Here is a 27,083-nt window from a genome sequence, read left to right on the forward strand (position 1 = left end):
TGAAATGTTTCATAATTAACAAAGAATATTTATTAATTAAATAATTAAACATTAAATAATTAAATCATGGCATTTACACCAATCAGCCATAACATGTTGACCTCCCACCATATATGAAGTATATCCCCCTTTCCCAAAACAGCACTGACTGGGGATGCACCAATATCAATAACAGTATTGGTATTGTTGCTGATACTAGGCATTTTCATGAGTACTCTACTCCAAAAAATGCCCCAATAAAGCTTATAATGGCACTTTAAATGTTTTAATTATTTCAGCTGCCGTAAGGTCTTGCACTTGCTGGAGACCTTACGGTAGCCTTGTGGGGACCTTCCCGGCGCAAGTACACAACACTGGTCAGGCCCCACATGTACACCTCCTTCTTCCTGCCGCCCACACAGTACTGGTGACATCCGCTGCCTGCACGCAGCCCTGGAGAGGCTTCGGCTAAATATTGTTCTCCATTGCTATATAATGTGTTGCGGAAACTTGTAGTCTCTCTACAGCCTGGAGCCAGTGGCAGAACAGCCAGGGTGTAGCGTTTGCAGCTGCGACTGGGTCCTGGCTATCCACCACTGTCCCAAAATCGACCTGTTTTAGCCACTCTGTAGACAAGCAGAATCTGTAGAGGTAACCATGAAAAAATACAGTACAAACTACAGTGCCAACAAGCTGCGCTGCAGTGTGGTGTGAAGTGGAAGGTTGCAGTTTTTTCGCTTTGCTTTTCATCGCTACGCCTGCAGTGTGTCACAGCCTTAATAGTTAATCCCTCTCTCCTCCCACCTATCAGAATTGTAACTAATACATTTTGCCCAGCTATCCCATTCCACCGTTTTTTTCCTCCTGCATCAGAGTTGTAGCTTACCTTGCAGGGATAAAATCCTTATTGTTCGTCTGCATACGGTTAAGTCCCCTGGATTCTCTAAAGCTAGAAGACTTTGGGAGCCCCGCTGATGGTCGACGGGGCTGTGCCAAGGGACCTGGATTCCTGTTATGGCTGGGCATGGGGTCTCTTTCTGTGCGCTATGTGTGTCTCCGGCCGCTGTATGTTCCACCGGTGCTTTCGGCCGCTGGAACGTGGAAGTCCACTACGGCACATGCGCGAACGCCCCCAAGGAGCGTGAATGTGTCGGGGGCGGAGCTACGAAACGAGCGGCCGATTTAAAACATCCTACTGCTATTACTTGCGGCCGCTCTTCTCCCCTGTCGGATGCTGGCACAAGTACCCTCTGTGCTCTGCTGACAAGCTCTTGGTGCTCTTATTCGGTCACTGGAATCGCTCCTCGCTTCAGGTACTGATGCAATTACTCTATACAAGTTTTTTCTTGTATGTTGCTTATTCTTAAAAAGATATACCTTGTCGCAAGTGGTTGTGACATGCGTTTTTCTTCCACAGCATGCCTTTAGACAGACTGACCCCCCCCCCAAAACACCATCATAGGCAAAGAAAGTAAGCAATGACTCACTTTTTTTCTTAAAGCGACAGGCGGTCTAATAGACACCTCTGGCCTCAACTCACAAATCAGCCCCCACTTTTATGTTTTTTGTCACAGCTCTTCTAGATCTGATTCGCTCCGTTCCAAAGAACGTCGCCATTCTTCTACCACTAGCAGGCGAAGATCCCCCTCTGGGGAAAGGCGTTCACACCGTCAGTGTAGGAGGAGATCTTCATCTGTAAATCAGCGGAGTGCCACTTGCCATCTGGACAATGCGCATCATCCTCAACCTCTCCCTGGCGGGTGCTGGGCCTGTCCTAATTTGGCTTTGCCCGGCAAGACAGCCTGTGAGAATTGCTTCATGGAAGCTACAAGAGATAGAGATGCTGATAACCATCAAGTTTTGTCAATGATGAAAAAGGTTTTTCAGGATACACTAAGGGAATTTTCTGCCAATGCTACTCCTCACTCTCAAACTGCGCCAGGCGCAGTACAAGGCTCGGATCCTAGACCAGGTCCCTCAGGAGCCAATACTAGCACCCGGTGGGATGACCCCCTTGAGGACCATTCGGGCTCGTCATCAGAAGAGGAAGGTGAGCAATTGGATGGCTTTGATTTTTCTCTTGTGCAGCCCTTTGTTAAGGCGGTCAGGCAAGCTCTCCTATGGGAAGGCACCGAAGAACAGCCTGAGAAAAAGAGGCGATACTTTAAGCATGTTAGAAAGGAAATGCTTTATTTTCCTTTTCTGGATGAGATTAAAGATATTATCTCGGAGGAATGGAATCCGGTGGAGAGGAAATCTTCGTTTCGCAACCGTTTTGCCAAACTGTATCCCTTCAAAAAGGAGGAGGTTAAACATTTTGAGGAATCGCCTGTCGTAGACGCTGCACTAATGCGACTAGCTAGACATGTCACCATACCACTCGATGATGCCATCACCTTTAAGGACGTGCTTGACAGACGGGCTGATCTGGACCTTAAAGAGGGCTATTCATGAGCGGGGGGGTGCTTGCAGCCCTGCTGTCGCCTTAGCTGCGACATCTAAGGCCCTTGAAGCCTGGGTGGACAGCGCGGAAGCTGGTATCACGTACCTGTGCGGAGACTGGATGTAGGAGGAGGATTCCTTTGCAGCTCGTGTCCTAGGGACTCTGGTATTGGGGACAGAGTCCTTATAGACAGTGAGTGGCAGGAGGGCCAGAGGCGGTTCCACCGTGCAGGCCACTCCTTGGTTTTGCGGCAGGGTCTTGTAAATCTTGATATCCGAGGTCAACAGGCCGAGGTCACACCGAGCAGGCAGAGCAAGTACAAAAGGAGAAGGCGTAGGCAGTCCAGTGAAGCAATCCGAGGTCAAGGGTATAGGCAAACAAGAATGGTCAAACGTTCCGAGGTCAAAGGCAGCCTGTAGGCAAACAAGGTCAAAGTCAATCCGGGTCGATAATCAAGGGTACTGGAAACAAGGATCAGGAGACGTCAGGGCGGTTGAAGAGACAATCCAGCAATGAGTAGGTGTGGAGTCTGGGTTTAAATAGTGAAGGAAATGATTTGGAGAGTGTCACTTGCTATGAGCCTTTTGGAGAGCATCACTTCCTGTGAGTCTTTTGGAGAGCGTCACTTCCTGTGAGCCTTTTGGAGAGTGTCACTTCCTGTGAGCCTTTTGGAGAGCGTTCTTCTGTGGACAGTCCTTGGCGCGCACATGCGCACAGGCCCATTACGGGAACCCCGGCTTGGCGCATGCGCAGAAGCAGCAGGTCTCTGACAGAGCCCCCCGAACAGGCAGCCTCCGGATGCCGACTCGGGCTGGACGACCAGGAGGCCTCTGAAAAAATCTACGGATCAAGTCGGGAGCATGGACGTGGGACTCGGGCTCCCAGGAATTCTCTTCGGGACCATACCCTTTCCATTTGATGAGGAATCATCGGTTCCTACCCCTTCCACGACAGTCCAGAACAGCTTCAACTTCGTACTCCTCAGCACCATCAATGATTGAAGGAGGTAGTGGCACATCACCCCTGTCCCCGAAGGCATCAGTGGCCACTGCTTTAAGAAGAGAGGCGTGGAAGACAGGGTGGATCCGATAGGAAGCGGGCAACTGGAGCTCATAAGCGACAGGATTGATCCTCCTCAAGACCGTAAACGGGCCGACAAATCGGTGGAGCTAATTTTTTGGATGGACAAGCAAGCCGTAGATGTAGCATGGACAACCAGGCCTTGCTGTAGGTCGAGATCACCTCTCCTCTTTTGGTCAAAACGGGTCTTGTTGTCTGCTTGTGCCTTCGACATGGCGGCCCGCAACACTTCAAGGTTATCATGGAGCGACTTAATCCTGTCGTGGACAGCCGGTACAGCGGAACCCATCGGTAATACTGGAGAAAAAGAGGGGCGATATCCAGAATTGGCAAAGAATGGGGTCTGCCCCATAGCTGAGTGCACGGAGTAGTTGTATGCAAACTACGCACAAGGCAGAAGCGAGGCCCAATTATCATGGGTGAAAGAGGAGAAGCAGCGCAGGTACTGCTCAAGGGTCTGATTTAGTGCGTTCTGTCTGGCCATTAGATTGAGGGTGGTAAGCGGAGCAGAAACAGCATTCTATCCCCAATGAGGTGCACATTTCTTTCCAGAATCGGGAGGTGAACTGGACCCCACGATCCGACACGATGCTGTCAGGGACGCCATGGAGGCGGACAATCTCCTTGATAAAAGTATGTGCCGTCTCCGGGGCTGTAGGCGTACCGATCATGGGCACGAAGTGGGCCATCTTGGTCAATCGGTCAACGACAACAAAGATAGATGAATATCCCTCTGAAGGGGGAAGTTCAACAATAAAGTCCATGCTCAGTCTTTCCCAAGGCCGGGGCGGAATGGGTAAGGGGTGTAGTAACAAACCCCATGGCCTTTTCCTCTCTGGTTTACTCCGAGCAGACACCTTGCAAGATCGCACATATGACTGACAGTCGCTCTTCAGAGTAGGCCACCAGAATGACCTACGAAGCAGGTCTAGAGTTTTGGTGTTGCCAAAATGTCCAGCCAATAAGTTATCATGGCACAATTTGAGGACCTGCATCCGTACTTGTGTAGGTACAAACACTGCCTGACCGTGTAGATATATGCCCTGTTTCTCTGTTAGCGCTATTCCAGGGGTAAGACGTCAGTCGAGGAAGCTTATTTTAAATTGGAGAGCAAGTCAGCTCCTATCAGGAGGAAGCTGCGGGCAGAAAGTATTGTGTCAGTGGACCTTGGGTCTTCGGATAAGTGGTACATCCTGGACAGAGCATCGGGTTTGACATTCTTAGATCCAGGTAGGTGGTAGGTAGGTGATATTGAGGTTGAAGCGAGTGAAAAAGAGAGCCCATCTGGCCTGTCTGGGCCTTAGTCGTTTTGCCGAGCGTAGGTATTCCAGGTTTTTGTAGTCGGTGTAGACCAGGATTGGTTGGGCCGCCCCTTCGAGGAGGTACCTCCATTCCTCTAGGGCTGACTTAATGGCAAGGAGCTCCCGATCCCCCACATCATAGTTGGCTTCAGCCGGTGACAGTTTCCCGGGAGAAATAGGCCACGGGGTGCATTTGTGCTGTACCCAAGTGGCGTTGTGAGAGGACGGCCCCCACCGCAGCTTCAGAGGCATCCACCTCCAATACGTAAGGCAAGGGCGGTTCAGGGTGCAGCAACACAGGAGCAGAGGTGAATAAACGTTTCAATTCATCGAAGGCAGCCTGAGCCTCTGGGGACCACTCAAACCGGGGGCCCATCCTAGTGAGCCTAGTGATGGGGGCAACGATGGAGGAGAAGCCCCGAATGAATCTCCGGTAGAAGTTGGCAAAGCCAATGAACCGTTGCACTCCTTTACGGTCCAACGGCACCGGCCAGTCAAGAACAGCTGTCACCTTCTGCGGGTCCATGGAGATGCCCACGGGAATATGATCAGTCCGAGGAACTGAATGGAGCCTTTATGGAACTCACACTTTTCCGCCTTGGCATACAACTTGTGGGTGCGCAGACGGGCAAGTACTTGGCACATATGGATCCGGTGGGCCTCGAGTGTGGGAGAAAACACCAAGATGTCATCCAGATAAACGATCATGAAAAAGTCCAGATAGTCCCGAAAAATATCATTCACAAAATGTTGGAAGGTGGCAGGGGCGTTACAGAGCCCAAAGGGCATGACAAGATATTCGAAGTGCCCAACTCTAGTGCGGAAGGCGGTCTTCCACTCATCGCCCTCTCTGAACCGCACCAGATTGTAGGCCCCTCTGAGATCAAGCTTGGAGAAGACCTTAGAGCTGCGAAACCGTTGGAAGAGCTCAGGAACGAGGGGCAATGGGTACCGGTTCTTGGCGGTAATGGCATTCAGTTCCCGATAATCGATACAGGGGCGAAGGGAAAGCTCCTTGTTCTCCACAAAGAAGATGCCCGCTCCAGCGGGGGAAGTTGACGGCTGGATGAACCCCTTGGCAAGATTGTTGTCAATGTATAGATGAAGGGTTTCCAATTCCGGTTCAGACAAGGGGTAGATTTGCCCAAACGGAATAGGGGGTCCGGGCAACAGCTCAATGGGACAGTCATATGGACGTTGTGGAGGGAGAGAGTCAGCCGCCTTTTTTAGAATACATCTCGAAACTCTTGATAATCTTGAGGAACGGAGTGGAGAGACAGGCAGGGGTCTGAGTGTATCGCCAGGTTGTTCGTTTGTGCATAACAATGTTGATGACAATAGGGGGAAGAGAATGTCATGGTACCGGTGCCCCAGTCAATCTGTGGTTCATGTTGTTGTAACCATGGTAACCCCAGGATGATAGGAAACATTGGAGATGAGATGACATCGAGCCTTAGTAACTCCAGGTGTTCTGTTTCGGTACGGGCTAGTAGTTGGCAGGTCTCATGGGTGATCGGCCCAGAGCTGGGTGTAGATCCATCCGCCAACTGGATGATCAAAGGCTGTGCTTTGGGCTGAAGGGGTATATGGTGCAGCTGGGTGAAATGGTGGTCGATGAAACAGCTACAAGCTCCAGAATCAACGATAGCTGAGACGTGGATGGTCGTTCCCGGGAACTGGAGGAAAAGAGTCAGATGACCCAAGTTGTTTTTATAGGTAGATGCAAACATAGGTCTGTGTAACTTACGGGGTCTGACGGGACATCCGTTTACGAAGTGCCCCGAGTCTCCACAATATAAACATAAGTTGTCACGTCTACGGCGTTGTCGTTCTTCCGGGGAGAGCGGGGCTCTGACGAGACCAAGTTGCATGGGTTCCTGTTCAGAGTGGCGTGGACCAGCAGGAGCGTCACTAGATCGACTGGAGGGGGCCATGGGAACCCTGGGTAACATCCATGTAGGACGGGTGACACCGGCCCGTTCCTGACGTCGCTCCCGTACCCTTCGGTCCAATTGAATGGATAGCTGGATGAGATTTTCCAGAGTCAGGAGGGGCTTGGCGAGCCAGTTCATCCTTTAAGGTTTCACACAAACCCAGGCAGAACTGATGTCGAAGAGCAGCGTCGTTCCAGGCCGTGTTGGCCCCCATTTGCGGAATTCCGACACATAGTCCTCCACTGGGCGTCTGCCTTGTAGCAGGGAGTGGAGGATGGTTTCTGCTGTCGTGGTGCGTTGGGGATCATCGTACAGTTGTGCCATTGCGCCAAAGAAGGTGGAAAGAGAATTCAGGATTGGATTTTCTTTTTCCAGCAAGTGATGGGCCCATGACTGGGGTTCACCTGATAGTAGGGCAATAACATACCCAACTTTCGTGGTCTCAGAAGAGAAGGTCCGAGATTGCAGGGCAAAATATAGGCGGCAGGCGTTCCTGAAGGCCCGGAACTTGTGGCGATCTCCTGAGAAGCGTTCGGGCGTAGGAACACGGGGTTCAGGCACGGGAGAAGGTGTTGTTGGGACTTCCGCTGGTTGCACGGGGTCCAGGATAGAGGCATTGGCCATAGCAGTGACTCGCCCGTCCAGCTGAAAATTCCCATCCTTTATTTCATCGAGGGCCCGAGTCACAGAGGCCATTTGTTGGCACAGGGACCGTTATATTTCCATATTACTTGAGGTGTCTCCTTTTAGAATGTTTAAATTCTCGACTATATTCTTCTCTTGCACCAAAGTCGAGCAACACTGCTATCACACCTCACACTGGTGGTTTCCATTCTGGAGCAGTTCGGGTGGCTGATCAATCAGGAGAAGAGCCACCTTTTCCCCCACACAGGGCCTCGTGTACCTGGGTGCCATTGTAGATACTGTGCATAATTCAGTCACCCTTCCTGCAGAAAATATCCCGTTCATTTTGAGTCTATTATAACCGGTCCTATCGTCCGTTTTTCTTTCAGCCACTCAGTGCCTGCAAGTAGTGGGCACCATGATATCCACCATTCCAATGGTCAAATGGGCTCAGTGGAGGTCTTGCCCCTTTCAGATGGATTTTTTGAAGCAGTGGGAATCGGAGGACCTCGCTCAATTGATTTGAGTCACAAACCGAATGAAGGAGGACGTCGTCTGGTGGCTGGAAGAACAGAATCTACTCCGTTGCCAGTCGCTATATCCGACGGAGTGGGTGATGATCTCCACGGACGCCAGCGAGTAAGGCTGGGGAGCCAGCTGTGCGGGTCAAGTGGCTCAGGCTCAGTGGACATTTCCCGCAAAAGTGATGGTCTCCAATATTTTGGAATTGAGGACGGTGTTTCAGGCGCTACTTGCCTTCTACAGTCTGGTTCTGGGCAAAGCTGTTCTGTTGAAAATAGACCACAACACGGCGGTGACCTACATCTCCTTAATGAAGGAAGTGACTCCGATTTTGGAATGGGCCACGGTCCATCTTCTCTACCTGTCCGCTGTATATGCACCTGGCCCCTCAACCAACATGCGGATTACCTTTCCAGGGTCACACTGGACAATAACGAATGGTCGCTTCTTCCTCAAGTGTTCCATCAATTGACGACTTGGGCATTTTGTTCGGAAATAGATCTATTTGCATCCCCAGCCAACTACAAGTTGAACAGGTTCTACTTGAGGTTTCCTTGCCCACTGGCGATAGCCACGGATGCCTTGACAGCGAAGTGGTCAATCCACACAGCGTATGCCTTTCCCCCGGTTCCACTCATTCACGGTTTTCTGAGAAGGCTCCGGAGGGAACCAGTGACCGTCCTGGCGGTCATTCCCAACTGGCCCAGGAGGCCGTGGTATCCCCTGCTTCACCGGATGAGCACACAGACTCCGTTTCCATTGCCGTCCCTGGTGAATCTTCTATCTCGGGGCCCAATCCTTCATCCTGCACAAGCCAAGCTTTGTTTTTTACGGCCTGGATCTTGAGAGGAGGAGACTCTTGAGTCTCGGTTGTTCTGCTAAACTTGTCAACACGCTCTTATGCTCTCGGAAACACAGTACGAACCACATACAACAGAGTTTGGAAAAAGTTCCAGGATTTTGCCTCTGAGATATCTCATGTGTTGAAACTCCTCCACATCAGGTTGGACATGGGTCTCAGTATTAGTTTCCTCAAGGGACAGGTCTCAGCGATTTCGGCTTTAACGGGACTCAGACTAGTGTCTGATATTCGCTAAATGGGATCTGCCTTTAATACTGGATTTTCTGGCCTCCGATGCGTTTGAAGGACGAATATCTCTCTGGCAGCTCACCTTGAAAGTGGCCTTTCTGGTGGCAATATCTTCAGCCTGGACGGTTTCTAAACTGGCGGCATTAGGGTTTAAAGAAACCTTCACTACGTTTCTAGCCAACAGAGTTGTAAAGTCGTTTCAAACGTCTTGCCTACCTTCCAGTCTGCGGATGGTGAACAGGTGCATCGCTTGGATGTGGCAAGTGCGCTAAAAGCGTATATTGCATCTACTGCCGAAATCAGAACCACAGATTATCTTTCTGTCATTCCTTCAGGTGCCAGGAAGGGCTCTAAGGCATCGTGTAGACTCATCGCCTCATGGGTTGTCCGGGCCATCACCTTGGCCTACAAAGCCAAAAATTTGCCTATACCGGAGGGGGTCTCTGCGCACTCAACCAGAAGTGTGTCGACGTCTTGGGCAGCGGCGTGCCGAGTGTCCTTGGAGAAGATTTGTAAAGCTGCCACAAGGTCGTCTGTTCATACTTTCATGTCCCATTATTGTATTGACTCAGCGGCACTGACTACTGTTGATTTTGGCCATACAGTGCTTTCAGCTGCGGCAAACTCTCATTGATTAAATATTGACTGGCATTCTCCCCGTGTGTGTAGCAAGTTATTTGCCATTAGTGTGCTGACATGGAGCTGACAGGAAAACCAAAAAATTGTATTCATTCTTACCAGCAATTTTCCTTTCCTGTCTAGCGCCATGGCAGCACAATTCCCACCCATGCAGTCGGATAGCTACAGAACGGTGGGATGGGATAGCTGGGCAAAATTTATTAGATACGATCCTGATAGGTGGGAGGAGAGAGTGATTAACCATTAGTGTGCTGCTATGGAGCTAGACAGGAAAGGAAAATTGCTGGTCAGTATGAATACAATTTTCCATTTTTTTTCCACTTCCTTAAACAGGGTGACAATGTTGGTTATTCTCCAGTAAAAACATACAGCAGTGGTGGCACCCTGTGGACAGGGTAGCCAGAGTAGGTGGACTCAGAAAAACAAAAAATGCTGTGTTACTGATATTGACAGACTACATCATATATGTAACTTTCGGTTTAGACCATAGTTCCACTTTAACACATTTGCCTGAAAAGTCATATGACCATAAAAATTTCCATATAGGAGGATGACTAAAAAGATCTACAACGGAATTATTCCATCATGGGTCCTTACAGTTTTAAGCTTCCCTCATACACTATATGAAAATGTATATATGTCACATCAAAATAAAGCCCCTTTTGTTCTTTAAAACACGGTATATATGTGTTGGTGCAATAAATGAGAAAGTTGGAAATTGCGGTTGAACACACACACAGCAAAAACTGCTTTGTTCCGTAACTGAAAGACAAGCATCTGAAGCTTGGTCCTTAACCTCTTGCCGTCCGCCCGTTAAGAAAAAACGGACGGACGGCTGACTCGCATCTGCGGGTTGCCGTCGCCAGACGGCATTTTTTTCCTGCTCGTGTGCGCTCCCTAGCGCGCGCACGGGCAGGAAAGACCCGCTCGTTACTACAGCCGTACAAATTTAATATAGGGGGAACTGTTTTTTTAAAAAAAAATCTGTAGTTTTTCCCTAATATATTAAAAAATAAAAACCCCAGTGGTGAATAAATACCACCAAAATAAAGCTCTATGTGTCCCCAAAAAAGGGTATAAAATTCATTTCAGTACAGCGCTGCATGACGGAATAAATGTCAGTCAAAGTACTGCAGCGCTGAATACTGAAAAATGGCCTGGATGGGAAGGGGGTTTAACACCCCGGATGTCAACTGGTTAAGGGGTTAAACAATTATACTACACCAGATACTAATGATCAACCAGATAGCATGATGAATACAATCATTAAATCAAATGGAATCAGATGTGTGGGAGGAATGAAACTGGTGATAAAAAGCCATGCTTAAGGTGCCCATACACCTTACGACCATCGCAAGACTTTTGTCTTGCGATGGTCGTATGCTTCTTGAAAGCCCGTACGATCTGCCCACCTTGGACGGGCAGATCGTACTTGCGATCATCGAAAGCCCGCCCCGCTGAGGGGCGGGCTTCCGATGACGGCAATGCAGAATGGGCAGTGTGCGCGTGCGCACACCGGCCCGTTCCGCAGCTATTGGGCGAGCAGGCTAGAAACCCGCCGAGAATCGTACGATTCTCGGCGGGTTTTCGAGCATGTTGGCTTGACAAAAGACGTGCGACCATACAGTAGAAACGGTTGCACGTCTTAGTTCACACTGCTCGATTCTCGTACGATCGCGGGATTTCGCCCGATTCTCGTACGAGAATCGAGCAGTGTATGGGCACCTTTATACTAACAAGAGATGTCAATGAGCACTATTCAGTCAGACTTGGAAGAAACCAGAGTGACCCTGGTACACCCACCTACAGTTCCTTGCAGTCTTGGAGCTAGAAAGCCATACCTCTGCATGACAAGCAGTTCGCCATTGCACAAAAACACAAGAACTGGTGTGCAGAAAAATGGCACCAGGTGCTCTGGACTGATGAGTCCAAATGTAAAATATTTGGCTGTCACTAATGGCAGTTTGTTTGCCAAAGACCACCAAACTGTTCAGATGTTTAAAGCAGGTTTTCATTAGTGCTCTGTTGCTCACTATGTGCTGGAAATTTCATATGCACGTTGTAATCAGAAGTAGTATCTGACAACAAAACAGACTAGACACAATTCACTAAGGTTTACAATAAGGATAGCTGTTTTTTTTCCATCCAAGATTCAATTTAATCTTTTTGCTGGTAGTAAATAATAACAGACATAAACACAGTCGTTGGCTAGATAAAAAGATTATATAACCAATCCACTTCTCTCTTTCATTTTCACATCTTAACTGAACAAACTAAAGAGAAAAGCTAATTGGTTGCCATGCACAGCTGCTCCAGATTTGGTCTGCTGCAGTTTTGATAAATTCTCCTCACTATGTATTAAATGTGTTTTAAGTGTTTTGGAACATATCCTTTTTACCATGTTTGACAACTCTTATTCATTTATATTAATTTCTATCACTTGTTTCAAAAAAGTATTACTCGTTCTATTTAATGGAAAGTTTTCCTTTAATTACAGGCTCTCTATGAATTGGTGAAATGTAGATTTCACACAGAAGAGGCTCTCCGAAGACTTCACTTTAATGTCAAGGTAGTACAAGGTAAGGGCTTGGCAATGAAGTAAATAAAAGGACAAGGTTCCTTGTTCTATGCCTGAGACTTCACGTGTATGCTAAATCATTTTTGCATTCAAAGAATTCTTGTGCTGAAATCAGAGCAAATATGTTTTTAACCCTTTCCCTGCCACCGCCGTAAGGCATACTGTTCCCAAATGGCCAGGTCAGTATGCCTTACAGCGGTGGCATTTGCAGTACTGCAGATCTGTGTCTGCATGGATCCCCGCTGCTCTTTCCCCCACTTGTATGGGCTGAGGCAGTGGGGATCCAAAAAATGTCTGGCGGGGGTTCGGAGGAGTGAGCCGCTCGATCACTATGATTGGGCGGTGAGGAGATCGGAGCCGATGTCATCCTGTCAGTTTCAGGATGACAGCGGCTGTGTGCGTGGCCGAGCGGAGGATGGGTAAAGATCAGTAATATTACCGATCCTCTGTGGAGAGCAAACACTGGAGTGATCGTCTGATCACTCCAGTGTTTGTAAATAACTAGGGACACATAGTACTATGTGTCCCCAGTTATGAATGAACAGGATGTGATTTACATCTCTTCCTGTTCATTCATGATTTTCTCAATGGGGAGAAGCACTCAGTACAGAGGCTCCTCCCCATTCAGAAACTGCTTGATAGTAAATATTTTACTATCAACGGTTTGTGAATGAATGGGAATGGGAATGAATGTACTGAGAGCTTCCCATTCATTGATTGCTGAGGCTGCAGAAAAAGAAATTGAGGACAGGGCCTCAATTTCTTTTTCTATTTCAAAAGGGAAATGTCAGGGGTCTGATCTTGTGTTGCAATTAAATGTACTTCTGTATCATTTTATCACAACACCAACACAGCGCAAAAACTATTCTTAACATAAGTCGCTTATACAGTTTTGCGTTCCTTCATTTTTTTTAACCTTTAAAGGAGAACTATGAGATGAGTGATTTTCACTCACCTCATAGTTCTAGCCGACCTGTGACAATGAGACTGTCACAGGTCGGCTCAGTAGAACCAGCTGTCACTCATGCAGCTGGGCGGATCCCGTCATCTACGTCGGGATCCAATCCAGCTGCTGCGTCTCAGTATACCGCGAGCTGTAGCTCGCGGTATACTGAGCTTAAGGTAACGGGAGGACGCTAGTTTGTGTCCTCCCGTTACCCTAAGGAGAACTATGGGGAAAAACACTGACCCCATAGTTCTCCTTTAAGCAAAAAGGCGCAATTAAAAATTTGCAAATATTTGTTATTTATTAACTCAATACAGGATTATCTTTTAGATTTTGTCAGAAAATATATTTTTTTTGTGCACAGATACTGATTTTAGTGCTTTATCAATTGAATTGTGTATTTGTATCTGTTTTATATGAATTTGAGAAACTTTTGCAAAAATTGCAAAAATGGTGTGGCCAGCTGAGGTGCAAAAAGTTCCGGAGGGCTTGGCAGCTAAAGGGTTAAACGCTTTATTTTATTTTTTACTTTGCCTAGGTCAGCTGTGTGCTTGGAGTGAAGATGAATGTAGAAGTTTTGAGCAAGGGTTTCGGGTGTATGGGAAAAATTTCCATCTCATCCAGGCTAACAAGGTGAGAGGTTTGTAATATTATTACAAACATATACATCATGTAGGCCGGTGTCAATGGTAAGCAAGTTGGAGCCATTGCTTTTAATGTATGTTTTAATGTTTATATTGTATATTGGTGCAGACATAAGTGTTTTGACGTTTATAGCATCTGTGTGTTGTAATCCTGATATGATAGTTTACATGAACAAGTCATAGTCTGAGAGCCACATATTTAAAGCACAACCTTAATCTCCTGGTATAATTAAATCAACTGTCTAGTTAGGGTGTCTCTTTTTTTGTACACTTGCTTCATATTGAACCACATGTGGCTGTACTCTACGATGATTTTAAACTGCCCCTGTGCATTAGTAAATGCTCTGTAATGGAACATCAGGTTACTAATAAGCAGAAACGTCATCTTCAGGATTCCATTTGCATTGCTTAATAATTAAAAATGATGTGTTGTTTACATTTCCCAGGCATCCCAAGTGACATGTCAGGTGACCAGGAGTTCAAAACCACAATTATTGTGAGACTTAACCTGATGTTAGTGGTGTGATAACATTTACCTGGCATCAGAAATTCCCCATCAAGAACTTTCCTCTGACATTTCGCTATTGCAGAGAATGAGTTTGGCCCACCAATGCAGTGAGCTAGATGTGATTGTTACAAACAGATGGCAACATCACCTGCTGCTTTACCAGGAAATGAAGCATTCTCTCACAAGTAATATTGAAATACAGTACAGTTACTGCCAACATGCTTTGGACTAAACTTCTTTAAAGTTGATCTCCAGGATAAGCAAATATTATAATAACTCTACACTATCTGAGTTTCCCAACTTTGAGACCTCCTCCTAAAAGGTACAGCTAGAGTACATACCAGGAGGCCAAACATTACTTTACTGTATATATGTGTAAGGTGTGTATATGTATGTGTGTGTGTATATATATATTATTTTTTTTTAATATGTTTGTTTTAATATATATGTAGATACACACACACGCACGGTATAGAAAATAATTACCTCTGTTTTAAAATAGTCACATTTTTGTTGTTTTGCAGCCTGAAATAAAGACAGACACAGTTTTTGTTTTATCCAGCTGTATTTACTCAGTGCAACTTATAACATCCAAGTGAAAGATATAACACCAGCTTGTCGGAAAAAAATAAACAAAATTCAAAAACAGAATCACTGAGTTGGAAAAAGGATGACCCCCGTGTGTCAGTATTTTGTTGAACTACATTTTGCTTTATTACAGCCTTTAGTCTGTTGGTATATGTCTCTTCTTTGCAGAACTGCTCAAGTTCAGTTACATTTGATGGTGACCGTTTGTGGACTGCAGTCTTCAAGTCATTCCACAGATTTTCAATGGGGTTTAAGTCTGGGCTCTGACTGGGCCATGCAAGGACATTCACCTATTTCTCCTTCAACCACTTTGTAGTCATTTTTGCTGTGTGCTTTGGGTCATTGTCATGTTGGAAGGTAAACTTTCTTCCCATTGATAACTTTCTGGCAGAGGGCAGCAGATTTTCTTCAAAAATATGACGGTATTTTGCCCCATCCATTTTTCCTTCTATCCTGACAAGATCTCCAGTTCCTGCTGCAGAGAAACACCCCATAACAGGATACTACCACCTCCATGCTTTACTGTAGGAACGGTGTTATTTGGATGGTAAGCTGTATTAGATTTCCACCAGACATATTGTTTTAGTCTCATCTGACCATAACACCTTTTTCCATGTGACCTCTGAATCTTCAAGGTGTGTTTTGGCAAAGCTCATGACTGCATGTGACCTTTCTTGAGTAGTGGCTTTTTTCTTGCAGTCCTCCCATACAAGCCGCATTTGTGGAGAATTAGTGGTTTTGTTGTCACATGCACACAATGACCACTCATTGTCATAAATTAGTCCAACTGCTTCAGAGTTGCTGTAGGTCTCTTGGTAGCCTCTCTGACCAGTTTCCTCCTGGCTCTTTCATCCAGTTTGGAACGAAGTCCTGATCCAGGTAGGGTCTGTGTTCTACCAATTACCTTCCACTTCTTAACAATAGACTTCACTGTGCTTCTATGCATTGATAAAGGCTTTGAATTTTTTTGTATCCATCTCCTGACTTGTGCCTGTCCACAACTTCATCTCGGAGATCTTTTGACAGTGCCTTGCCGCCCATAGTTGATTGTTTGCTTCAGTTGCACTATCAGGGACTGAAATGCTGAGCTAATCAAAATGACCACAGCTGACCACACTTGAAATCAAATGGCTTTGTGTGCCATTGAGAAGGGGATTAGCTACACCTGATTGAGTTTACAAGTCATTTTTTTTTTACGATTTATTCTGCCCAGCCAGGAGTGGTAAAGAGGGGACTAACGGTTCAGGTCTGCTCGTATCTCATTCAATATTGGCATATAATTATAGCGGAATAAGTCCTTCAGACGGGGGGCATAGTGAACCCCCAGACACTTTAATTTATGAGACTGCCAGGGGAAATAAGATCGTAGGGCTCTAGCTTCAGCGGGGGGCACAGTCAGGTTCAGAATAGTGGATTTTGAGAGATTAATTTTGAAATTGGACAGCTTATTATATTTTTTGAGTTCAATTAATAAATTCGGAAGGGATATGCGTGGATTACTAATGTAAAATAAAATGTCATCCGCGTACGCCGCGTATTTATGTTCTCTGGAACCCACCTGCACTCCTCCGATGTTGACGTTATGTGTTATGGTGGACAAAAAAGGTTCAAGGGAAATGGCAAACAGCAGGGGCGACAAAGGGCACCCCTGCCGCGTGCCATTCCCCAGGGAGAAGGAAGGGCTGAGCACTCCGTTAACCCGTACCTGGGCCTGAAGACGCAGGGCCCGGTGTGCCCTATCAAATCGGAGGGGTGTAGTAGCCGGTCGACCTAGTATGGAGTTAAATATACCTTGGAGGGAGTCCGGGAGATCAGCGTCCGCCGTGGCTTCCGGCAGTCCCCGGATCCGAAGATTATTCCGCCGGTTGCGGTTCTCCTGGTCCTCTACTTTGTACAGGAGAGAGCGGTGCCCGAATGCCAGCTTACGCTGTGACTCTTTGAGTTCCCGGATTTCCCGATCATGGCCATCCAGGCGGGTCTCCGACTCTTCCACCCGGGGCAGTAGGTGTGAAAGGTCAGACCTCACATTAGACAGATCCTGTTTGAGCGAGGATTCCAGAGTCTGAAACATGTGGGCCAAGTCCGATTTCGTCGGGAGATCTCTCATGACGTCCGACACCTGCATATCGGCTGATAGTGGCCCATGTGAGGGGGAATCAGAGTCGCTGGAGGATCCGGGAGTTGTGATGGGTGTGTAGCGGCGTGAGCTGCCGTCCGGTCCGCAGGAGGCTGCCTCGTGGTAGGCCGCGAAGCGGTGGCGGGAGACGTATGCTGTTCCGGAATTAAGTACCGTTTCAGGGTGCCTGAGGCCACTTTTTTCGATCCGGATGATCGCTGGCCCTTCCTCCCCATAACTAAGCTTAGTGAGGCTAAGATTCGGTGAAGATGCGGGTTGTAAAACGGCAATTTTTGTCGGGCTGTAGCGGGAGCTCTGCTCAGGTGCGACTGTTCAGCTCCATGCGTTGGCCACGCCCCCCTACAAGTCATTTTTAGGAAGGGGTGATTCTTTTTCCAACTCTTTGATTCTGTTTTTGAATTAATTTTTTCTGACATGTTGGTGTTATATCTTTCACTTGGATGTTAGGGCCAGTTCACACCATATGCAGTTGTGATGCAGTCCGTTTATTTGACTGATGCAGTCAAAATACATCACAATGCTTTCCTATGGGCTTTCTTGTGCTTTATTCACACCATTGCAGTGTGCATAAACCACAAGAAAGACCATAGGAAAGCATTGTGATGTATTTTGACTGCAGCAGTCAAATAAACGGACTGCATCACAACGGCATATGGTGTGAACCGGCACTTATAAGTGGCACTGAGTAAATATAGATGGATAAAACAAAAACTGTGCCTGTCTTCATTTCAGGCTACAAAGCAACAAAATGTAATTTTAAAGGGGGGTGATTCTTTCCTATACCTACTGTATATACATACACACAAACACGCCTAAGCACTGCAGGAAGAAGCTGTTAAGTGCATTTACTTTTTCCTGCAGGGTTTTTATTTTAAAGGAAACTCTGCAATTGCATATGGGGGAGGGGGCCAACTTTACTTTTTAGTGCAAGGTCCACTTGAAGTAACTGCTAAAAAATGCCCCATAGGGTACTCAGAAACTGATTGAGACCCATTGTTTTAAATTATTTATAGTGGTATTAATATTGTTTTTTTTAACTAAAGGGAATATCATGATTTTATTATAATGTGTAAAGTCTTTTTTTTTTTAAACCTGCAAATACCTGGAGTGGATTCATACAAGGCCTGTACACATGACAACAAAAATGTTTAATTGAAAGTGTAATTTTAAGACATCCCTGTCTATGTTTTTCTAGTGGCGTCTCTGTCAAGATGTAAACTCCCACTTTTATTTACTCTCAGGTGCGCACACGGTCAGTAGGGGAGTGTGTCCAGTTTTACTACAGTTGGAAGAAGTCTGAGCGCTATGAGCATTTCACTCAGAGTCGGATGGGGAGGAGAAAACAGCTGATAAATGCAGCATCCTTGTAAGTATTAGTACAGCGAGAAATCTTTGTTCTGTAAAGTTGCTTCCTTATAAAAAAAAAAACTGTTCATCCATATACCAGAACAAACATCCCTGAACAAATGCTGGATTTGGATCCCTCCACAAGTGTAGGACTTCTACAATTACATGTCAGTAAAAGTTTGTGCAAAAATCAGACCTAGTGTTAAGGTGCCCACACACCTTGCGATTATCGTACGATAATCGCGGGAAATCCCGCGATCCTACGATAATCGCAAGGTGTGTGGAAGGCGTGCGACCGTTTCTACTGTACGGTCGCACGACTTTTGTCTTACAAACATGTTTAAAAAACCAGCCGAGAATCGTACGATTTTCGGCTGGTTTGTGGCATGCTCGTAAGATAATTGCCGCTGTGCGCAAGCGCACACTGCCCGTTCAGCAGTGGGGGGAGGGGGGGCTTGCGATGATCGCAAGTACGATCTGCCTGTCCAAGATGGGCAGATTGTACGTTTTTTTAATTACCTTACAACCATCGCAAGACAAAAGTGTTGCGATGGTTGTAAGGTCTATGGGCACCTTTAGGCTGCCCATACACCTTACGAATATCGGCCGATTTTCTTATGCGATTGCGTTTTCGTCCGATATTCGTAAGGTTGATGGGCAGTGTACAACCGCTAATACGGTACAATCAATCGATTTTTGACTAACCAGCAGGTTAGAAAACTTTGGTCGATCGTATGATTTTCGCAAGGTTGGTGGCGTTTCTGTAGGTCCAAAATTCGTACAATTTACACTGCTCATGCGCAGACGAAAATACGTGCAGTCGATTACCGCAATTCGTTCAGGTGCTTTCTTTTAATTACTGCTGATTCAACCTTACGCTAATCGGGGCCGCAGTACAAAAATCGTACGACGGTTCGTTCATCAGGCGAAAAGTTTTGTCTGATCGCAAGGTGTATGGGCAGCTTTACTGCTGGAAAATTCAAGCCTGTACATTGCCATCAAGAACTGGAATTTTTCAGCCTTGCACTATATTGTCAGAAAAGTGGAGCATATATTTTTTTCTCTACACATACTGTTAACATTTTAGTAAAAATTTAGACTAAACAACTTATGTGCAAAAGGTCCTTACAAACAACACTATTGTGTAAACTAATAGGGAATATGTTTTTTTCATTCACCAGAGAGTATGAAAGTGATGTGCCAAATTCAAAATGTCAGTATGCACTACGTGGCTCTGTATTCAACAAAGGGGTTGGAGGTAGGTCTATTTTTGATACCATCTTGTGTGTACGTTAGGGGACCGCTGTGAATGGAAATTAAATGGATTTGTATACAAAGAGAAGTCTAGGCAGTCATGGGTACCCCTTCTCCATCTTCCTTTCTGTCCTATCTTTTCCTGCTATTATTCTCTTTCTTCAAAGTGTCAACATACTGGGAAAACACCCAACCATTTCAGACCTTTTATTACTCTCCTCTATAACTTTGTGGCTCTGACAAAATGAACGGCTGTTAGGAAAAAGGCTATTCACTCCTGGTAATGTTGAAACCTGACCACCTCTTCCTGCTTCTCACACATTTATATTGGCCACTGAGGGAGCCCATCATAGTGGTGGGTTAATAGGATTGAATGAGGGGGCAGGAGGGAATGAACAAGCTTTACAGTAAAGTGATATTGTATTAGAAGTCAAGAATTGTAACTTCCATAAATCCTCACTACAGGTTTTCCTTTTTAAACATAGTCATGGCCACAAATATCGGCACCCCTGCATTTCTGTCACATAATGCACCACTTTGCACAGAAAATTGTTGCAATTACAAATGTTCAGGCATTCTCATGTTTATTTCTTTTGTTTGTATTGGTATGATACAAAAAAGCAAAATCTGACACATTCCACGCAAAACTCCAAAAATGGACTTGACAAAATTATTGGCACCCTCAATATTTGGTAGCACAGCCCTTGGAATAAATAACTAAAATCAATCGCTTCCTATAACCATCAATTAGTTTCTTACACCTCTCTACAGGAATTTTGGACCATTCTTCTTTTGCCAGCTGCTCCAGGTCTCGGATTGGAAGGGTTCCTTTTCCCATCAGCTGTTTTGAGATCTCTCCACAGGCGCTCTATGGGATTCAGATCTGGACTCATTGCTGGCCAGTCCAGTACTCTCCAGCACTTTGTCTGAAACCATTTCTGGGTGCTTTTTGACGTGTGCTTTGGGTCATTGTCCTCCTGTAAGACCCATGACCTCTGACTGAGACCCAACTTTCTGACACTGGGCCCTACATTGCACCCCGGAATTCTTTGGTAGACTTTAGATTTCATAATGCCATGCACACAGTCAAGACATCCAGGGCCTGAAGCAGCAAATCAACCCCAAAACATCAGTGAACCTCCACCATGTGTGACTGTAGGGACTGTATTTTTTTTTTCTTTAAAGGCCTCATTTCTTTCTCTGAAAACAGTAGAATGATGGGCTTTACCAAAAAGCTGTCATTTTTCTTTCATCTGTCCACAGCACATTCTCCCAAAAGGATTTTGGCTTCCTCCAGGTACGTTTTGGCAAACTCCAATCTGACTTTTTTATGTTTCTGTATCAGCAGTGGGGTCCTCCTGGGTCTCCTCCCATAGCGTCCCTTTTCATTCAGATGGCGACGTATAGTGCGAGCTGGCACAGTTGTACCCTGTGCCTAAAGGTCAGCTTGAATTTGTGTGGAAGTTGATCGAGGGTCTTTATCCACCATTAGAACAATCCTTCGTTGCAATCTTTGATCAATTGTTCTCTTCCGTCCACGTCCAGGGAGATTAGCTACAGTGCCATGGGCTGTAAATTTCTTGACAATGTTGCGCACAGTGGACACAGGAAGTGGGCACACAAGATTAGGGATGCACCGATACTAGTATCAGTGCCGATGGCGAGTACTCACCCAAATGCTCCAATGCCTAGCCCTATACCCGAGCTTCCATTATCAGGAAGCCGGGCAGCAAGTCATTACACGCTGCCCGGCTTCCTGATTGGCCAGGAAGCCGGCTCCATGCTCCCTTGTCACTTGCATGGAGCCGGGTTCCCGGCCAATCAGGAAGCCGGGCAGCATGTAATGACTCGCTGCCTGGTTTTCTGATTGGTCGGGAAGCTGGCCAATCAGGAAGCGGGGCGACGTGTAAAGACGCAGCGCACGGCTCTCTAATTGGCCGGGAAGCCGGCTTCATGCTCTCTCATCACCTCATGACGAGGGAATATGGAGCCGGCTTCCCGGCCAATCAGGAGGCCGGCTGCCGCGTCACTACACAGCGCCAGGCTTCCCGATTGGGCAGAAAGCCGGTTCCATGCTTTCTCATCATGTAGTGACGAGAAGCATGGAGACGGCTTCTCTGCTTATCGGGAAGCTGAGTGGCGAGTCTTTTACACGCCGCCCAGCTTCCCGGCTAATCAGATGGCGAGTAATTACACACGGCCTGGCTTCCTTAATGGGACTTCTGGTATCGCTATTCGGTATCGGCGAGTACCGAAAGAAAAATATCGGTACTCGATACCAAAATACCGGTATCGGTGCATCCCTAATTAAGATCTCTGGAGATGGACTTGTAACCTTGAGAATGTCCATGCTTTTCCACAAAAACTTGAAATGCAATTATTTCTTGCAATGTGGAGAAGGTGCCAATAATTTTGTCCAGTCCATTTTTGGAGTTTTGCGTGGAATGTGTCAGATTTGGATTTTTTTTTTCCACTGTTTTGTGTCATACCAATACAAACAAAAGAAATAAACATGAGAATGCCTAAACATTTGTAATGGCAACAGTTTTCTGTGCGCAGTGGTGTATTATGTCACAGAAATGCAGGGGTGCCAATATGTTTGGCTATGACTGTATGTAAAATATAAATAAATCTATTATGTTGTTTTTGACAGTACTGTTGTAAGGAAATATAATGTTCCATGGAGTTTTTGGCCTTGTAATAGGAGATGAAGTATGTCTCAAACTATGCCTTGCTTGGTGGAGTTTATCAGTTAGCCATTTCACAGATTGACATTCTGTCCAGTTGTAAATCCTCCCCCCTTCTACAAACTGCCTTAATTTAAGACATGGCCCTAAGTTTCAGAAAGTTAGCTTTGTATCCTTCGTTGACATTTAGTGTGTGCCAAGTTCATGTTCAATACAAAAGCAATACATGGACTTGCATTGCTAGCCTCTGCTTTTGAAAATGTTAGTTGTTTTGGCTGTACTTCTGATGCTTTAGTTTCAACATGTCTTAGTCACTGATTCAAAGTATAAAGATAAAAATTTCAGAATATGACTTGCTGCATGTTTGTTCTGGGTTTATGAAATATTTAAGCCAGAAATAGCCAGGCAACCAACATTTTCAAAGACAACCTTGACAGGTAACTCCAACTGGCAATTTTTATGTTCCTTCTCATTTAGTTCTCAGTTAACATATCACATTTCTGCAATTTTGTTGTAAAGTATATTTGTTTTTCCTGTTAATTTTGGGGCACAGGATGTCAAATACTGTTGGGTTATACTGCTGCCTAAAGGTAGATTGGATAATGGCAAGCCAAAAAATATGGAGGCCAGCCCAGGATATCCCCTCCTATAGCCAACATGCTTCACTTTCTATCTTGTGTGCTAGGAGCATGAATGTCTTTTCTTCAGTTTTGCTGAGAAAAGTCTAACCATTTTTTGGCTATTTGTTTTCTTCAATTCGCCTTTAGACTTTCTTCTTCAATCATGATTCCTTCCTACATCACTGCATCAGCTAGTTTTTATACCTTGAGTGGCCAGATTATTATGACCACCCCATCAGTACTTTGTTGGGCCACGAGATGACTTCGTTGGGCCGCCTCGTGATTCCACGAGATGTTGAAAGGTGATGCGAGGAATCTGACACTGCACTGCTGCCCTTCTGTTGTCTTGTACCAGTCTTGCCACTCTTCGTTCTGCCTTAACATTGACTAGGCGCTGACGGCCACAATCCCACGTTCCAAGGCTGTTAAATCGCGTTGTTTACCCATATCTTCAGAAAAAATTACTTCTCCTGTTGTGGTAAACAACCTGCTTCCCTATTTATAATTGTCTGGCCCTCTAGCAACTTCAGCGCGAAATTATAGCTAATTATAGCTAATTTGCCTACAAATGTCAGGTGGTCATAATAAACTGGCAGTGTATAGCATATATGCATCTGCCTTTTGTCAGCCTAGCTTTGCAGTGTCGTGGCCAGCCGGGAACTGATCTTTGAGAATTCTGTTCCATGTTTGGCGCTTTCCAGATCCCGTTCTAATAACAAATTTGCCCTGGAATGCTTTGCAAGAGAGACTCATGGAACTCTGATCTTTGGTCTGTTCCTACTGCCTGTCTACAGTGACCTTGATCACCCCCCACATTCAGACCCTTATTAGCTATCAGGTCCCTGAGCTTAGTTGCATCACTGCCACACGGTTGTTTTCTGTACCCTCTCAGGGCACTCACATTTGCAATCTGGAAACCTGTTACTCTGTAGTTATAGCATCTTCCTCATTGGAGTTCCTTTTGGCTCCTTCGGGTGTGGCAGAGTCTTCTGCCTTGTCGTCAGGGGCCTCTACGGCAGTCACACAAGGCTTTTGTGGCCAAATTCCGCAATTTTCTCATGGATGCTGACCACAGAGACTCTAAGTGGTCTCACATGCCTTCCTCTGCAGAGTCTATCTATGACCTCCCTAGAAGTGGCTGAGCCACTCATCACAGTGACCATCTCTGACAGTCTCTTTTTGATAAAATGGTTTTTAGGGGAACCTCAGTCTCCTGCCATTTCCTCAGACGTACAAGAGACTGTTTCTGCCCTTATTAATGTAGTATGTACTACTATGCTTCTGTCTGCTGTCTTCAGCCTTGGTTCTTTCAGCACCCCTGTGACTGCAAAGACCTTTCCACTACACCCGCCACTCAGTGTTCTCCTCTATGAAGACTGGAAGCACTCCTCAACCCAATCTAAATGTGTATTAGAACTGTTTCCTTTTGAGAGGAATTCTTTGAAATGGTGGGCTATACCCACCGCAGATCGGCAAGTGACCCTCCTTAACAGAAAAAACACCAGGCCAGTAAAGTGCATGCTTGAGAACTCTACTGACGCTTCTCTGTCTGGCAATCCGATGGACGTATCTGGGTTTGGCCGTTGCCAGGAGAACGGTACTTGCCTGGCTGCATTGTGCCAAGTGTAAAGTTTGGTGGAGGGGGGATTAAGGTGTGGGGTTGTTTTTCAGGGGTTGGGCTTGGACCCTCAGTTCCAGTGAAGGGAACTCTTAAGCCATCAGCATACCAAGACATTTTGGACAATTTCATGCTCCCTTTGTGGGAACAGTTTGGGGATGGCCTCTTCCTGTTCTAGCATGACTGCGCACCAGTGCACAAAGCAAGGTCCATAAAGACATGGATGAGTGAGTTTGGGGTGGAGGAACTCGACTGGCCTGCACAGAGTCCTGCCCTCAACCCAATAGAACACCTTTGGGATGAATTAGAGCGGAGACTGAGAGCCAGGCCTTTTCGTCCAACATCAGTACCTGACCTCACAAATGCGCTTCTGGAAGAATGGTCAAACATTCCCATAGACACACTCCTAAACCTTGTTGATGCCTTCCCAGAGGAGTTAAAGCTGTTATAGCGGCAAAGGGTGGACCAACTCCATATTGAACCCTACGGACTAGACTGGGATGCCATTAAGTTTTATGTGCGTGTAGGCGTCCCAATACTTTTGGCAATATAGTTTGTGTGTATTAAAAAATGTTAACCTGAATTATTGAACATAATCGACATTGCCAAGTACGGATCAGTAAATATCTACCTCATTATAGCAATCAGTATTTCACTGGTTATGTATAACATATTATAGTTTAAACCACTGCTTCTGAATATGCAAATACCACTTTAATATCTGTTATAACATCTCATTAATTGTTTTCTGGCATGTTTTATGAATGTAGCTGGACCCAAGAAAAGCTCCTCTCAGGACAATACCTGCTCTTGCAATAAAGATCAGTTTCCTTGCAGACTTCACGCATCCTCTTGTCCTAATCAGGAGGATCAGCAATCTCTTGACCTGCACAATGAATCTATCAGTCATGATCCACACCAGTCAGAACTACCCTCATTACCTGTTGCAAAAAAGCAAGACCATCCTTTGGAAGAGTTCAACATGGCTGACTTATCTCTTCACAGTTTCTTATCAAGGCAATCATTTTTGTGCACTGGTTCTTTTTCCTCTTAAACATTTGTCTCATTTTCTACTTAAAGTTGCCTTTGGACTTATTATTCTGTCTAGCAGAAGAAAGCTTGTATCATTCCTTCTCTATCAGCTGTTGGATTATAGATGCTCAATTGTATCAACTCAGGAAGACATAACTAACAATACCAGAAAATCTGGAGGCTTTTTGATTTGAAGTATTAAACTATGTGCTGGAAATTAACTTAGTTTAAGCAACTTGTAATGTTGTTTTATTTAATTTATTTTTTTTAATTTAAAGTTTCTTCACTCACATTTGATACTGCTAGCACACACGCTTCTTTAGAATGCACATACAATTAGTTATGCATTTGATTTTTTTCTCCTCCTTTTGCTTTGATCTACTTTAGCTGGTCAAGCTCAATAGATGAATTATATTGCCACTAAGTAGAGTTATGCAGCAACGGCTTGTTCTCTTGCAGTCATAATCATAAACTATTAAGGCCAGCAGAGTATGTTTTTACCTGAATTAGCATTAACAGATCCACATATGCTGACATTGTCATGAAAATAAAACATATTAAATGCATTCTCCTATCTAAATTGCAACTGTAATCTTGGAGAAAAGGATATGCTGCAAATCAGGTGCGTATTGAAGATAGGCATTGCTTTTCTTTTTCATAAGTTTCAAAGTATTTTGAAAGGGTGAGATTAAGACACTCATCCCTACCAGGTAAGCACTGGTTCCATACTGTTAAGCTTTGCCCCTTTTTTTGTGAGGAGGTTAGGTTGTGGAAGAGTTTGGTGTCACTTGCAGTGATCTTCTGAGGTCACATCAAATTCTTCCAACAGCTAATCTGCTAGCGTGCTGCTGTGGTAATGTGCAGACAACATGGTGTGTTATTAGATCATTAAATCTTTTGTTTGACATACCTTCTTTAATATTTACTTTTAGCTGTATTTTTAAACAACACTTATGTTTACTTGTACATTATGAATTTTGTTTGGATTTGTTAAAAAAAAATCAATAAAGAAAAACTTGACAGTCATTCATTTGAATTATTTATATTTTTTTTAGTAGAAGTATTTCCATACCTTCAATTTTACATTTCATGTCTTTGAGGAAAGCTGATTAACCACTTTAGTCCCAGCTGTTTTAAAACCATGCTGGAGTAGGGGTCATTCATCCCTGCACTGTTTTAAATTGGTGACAAGTCTCGGGGGCTCCTACAGGCTTTGTTTTTGACAGCTGGGGTGCAGGACGAAGCCAATGAGCTGAAACCTCCAGCTTCTGGGCTTCTAATGGAGTATTCTGAACAAGTGAATGTAAACAGAATGCTTCCAGATGTGGTTGTATTTTCACCTGCTGAAAGTTAGCTTGTTTTTAACGTTCTTTAACTACGAAGATGTCCAGCAAAAGTGGCAGATAGAGGGTTGAGACAAACCATTTAACACTGACAGGGGTGCTCACAATGGTCAGCTTTTATTCATTTATGTAAAACATTTATTCCAGAAGGAAAGAAAAAAACTGTTGC

At 45.3% G+C, this 27,083-nt stretch overlaps 1 protein-coding gene across 3 annotated transcripts in view; it reads left to right on the forward strand.

Annotated features, from left to right (window-relative positions):
- The window catches only part of LOC108791255 (mesoderm induction early response protein 2-like), a 51,234-nt gene extending 25,346 nt beyond the window's left edge, over window positions 1–25,888 (forward strand). For 2 of the 3 annotated variants that reach the window (XM_018561687.1, XM_018561688.1), the window contains exons 7-11: window positions 12,110–12,191; window positions 13,675–13,769; window positions 18,255–18,379; window positions 19,542–19,618; window positions 25,310–25,888. In XM_018561687.1, the coding sequence (XP_018417189.1) occupies window positions 12,110–12,191; window positions 13,675–13,769; window positions 18,255–18,379; window positions 19,542–19,618; window positions 25,310–25,593 (663 nt within the window). In that variant the 3' untranslated portion in view covers window positions 25,594–25,888. The remainder of the gene's footprint in view (window positions 1–12,109; window positions 12,192–13,674; window positions 13,770–18,254; window positions 18,380–19,541; window positions 19,619–25,309) is intronic. The other variant, XM_018561689.1, reaches the window with a different exon arrangement.
- Window positions 25,889–27,083: the final 1,195 nt, after the last annotated feature.

The sequence above is a fragment of the Nanorana parkeri genome, unplaced genomic scaffold (assembly GCF_000935625.1).
Source record: "Nanorana parkeri isolate BGI_ZX_2015 unplaced genomic scaffold, ASM93562v1 scaffold537, whole genome shotgun sequence".
Taxonomy (NCBI): Eukaryota; Metazoa; Chordata; class Amphibia; order Anura; family Dicroglossidae; genus Nanorana; species Nanorana parkeri.